Raw genomic sequence first — 1,854 nt, 5'->3', positions numbered from 1 at the left:
GGAGGGAAAAAGTTTGTTGGGAACTGAGCAGTTTCTTGCTGCCTTGCTGGCCTCTTCTGCTTCTCCTCAACCCCTCGCCTTCCACCCGTTCCTTTTTCTGTCGCTCAATCGCACGAATCGAAGTACAAAGCTCTCCCCACTACTCCACTCCTCCCACTTCTCTTCTGAAAATGAGGCCCCAGCGTCTGAGTTTCAGTGGAGATGGAGAAGGAGAAGACGAAGAAGATAAGCAACAAACTACTCACGAGGCAGACGAAGAAACCGATTCTGACTCAGACTCCAAAAGCGAAGAAGAGGAAAGCACAGCAGCAGTACCTCCGAAGAAGACCAAGTTGAATCCACCGCGTGAAGAAGAAGGACCCGTATCTGGAAAAGAGGAGTCGGAGTGCTCTGCCGCAAAACCTAGCGTGAAGAACACCCCTTTCTCTAAGATATTCTCCGAAGAGGATGAAATCGCTCTGCTTAAAGGCCTCGCCGTTTTCTGGGCTGACGGGAGGAACAACAAGTGGACCGAGTTTTACAACTTCATCAAGGACAATCTCCAGCATCAGTTTACCAGAACTCAGGTGTCTGAGGAGATTCGTAGGCTCAAGGGCAAGTTTGAGAACAATTTTAAAAAAGCTCGCGCCAATGGGGACTGGCTTGATTTGTTGGACGCCCATGAATCCGCTGTGTTTGATGTGTCGAAGACACTGTGGGGAGAAGATAAATGCGAAGCTGGGGACAAACATGCTGAAAAAGAAAAGGAGACACCACAAAAGGGAGACAGAAGCAGATTCCAAAAGAAGAGAAAACGGGCTGGGAAAGAGCATGATGCAGACAAAGAGATAATGAAGAACCAAAAAAAAACGGGGAAGATTGACAAAGAGGAGTTTGCTTCTGCGTACCCACTCGTGGCATTGTCTTTGAATGAAAATGGATATCCCAACTTCATCAAGGAGAAATTCCTTTTGATTGGCAGAGAGAAGTTACAGGAGCTGGAAGAGAAGTGGAGGGATGTGAAAGCTGCAGAGCTTAGCCTGGAGCTTAAAAGGATTGATTTGATTAGGAGGGACTTGCACAATCTACTCTGAAGCAAATGAAGGATTTAAGAGACTTTTTGGCTTTTGAACAGGTATAACATACTGTTGCTGTCCATCTTAGTGTTAGTTTTTAGTTGTTTCTGAATGTTGATATCAGTTATATATGCTGTTTTGTTGAGTTGATGTCTGTTTTTGTGGAAAATTAGATTTGATGGAGTCCTTTTTATGTCTTTGACAGAGTTCTTGTCTTCGAAATTTTAAAGCAGGTCTTCAGATTATTACATAAATTAGGTGCACTTGCCTGTTTGCACAATGAAGTCTTCATGTCATAACTAATAAAAGAGAATCAAGTCACAAGTTAGGAAGCAGATAAAATATTTGCCTCATAGGCAGCAGCAGCTGCACTTAGAATGCACAAATACTATGGCTAAGAATGTCATAAAGAATTCTTAACGAGTTCCCAAGGATGGAGAAAGGGCTAATGCTTCAGTCATACTAGATTATGATCCCAGGTTTACCAAACTACCTTTGGCTTATTAGTTCAGATAAGATTCCAATCTAATATTTCAGAGACAGGAAAAGGTTAAATGGTTAGACAAAAATTTTAGTTTGTTGTTGCATAAGCCACAAACATATGGCCGGTTCTCTTTTTCCCCTTGGCTAAAATCATTAAGGGTGTATTTGGACAGAGAGATTTGGATTTGATGTAAGGATTTGGAGAATGGATTTCATGACAATATTATTAGGATGCAAATGCAATCTAATAGATAAGATCTATGGATACCAAGTTTAAACAAGCAGGTTACAAGCAGAACACAGGAGAAGTACATTA

General features: G+C 42.0%; 1 protein-coding gene across 1 annotated transcript; it reads left to right on the top strand.

Annotated features, from left to right (window-relative positions):
• LOC105160149 (STOREKEEPER protein-like) lies at positions 171 to 1,073 on the top strand. Its single transcript, XM_011077413.1, has one exon. The coding sequence runs from the start codon at positions 171 to 173 to the stop codon at positions 1,071 to 1,073; it is 903 nt and encodes a 300-aa protein (XP_011075715.1).

This window comes from Sesamum indicum, linkage group LG4 (genome assembly GCF_000512975.1).
Source record: "Sesamum indicum cultivar Zhongzhi No. 13 linkage group LG4, S_indicum_v1.0, whole genome shotgun sequence".
NCBI lineage: Eukaryota > Viridiplantae > Streptophyta > Magnoliopsida > Lamiales > Pedaliaceae > Sesamum > Sesamum indicum.
The sequence above is the reverse complement of the archived record's forward strand: the minus strand, read 5'-3'. Positions and strand labels throughout refer to the sequence as shown.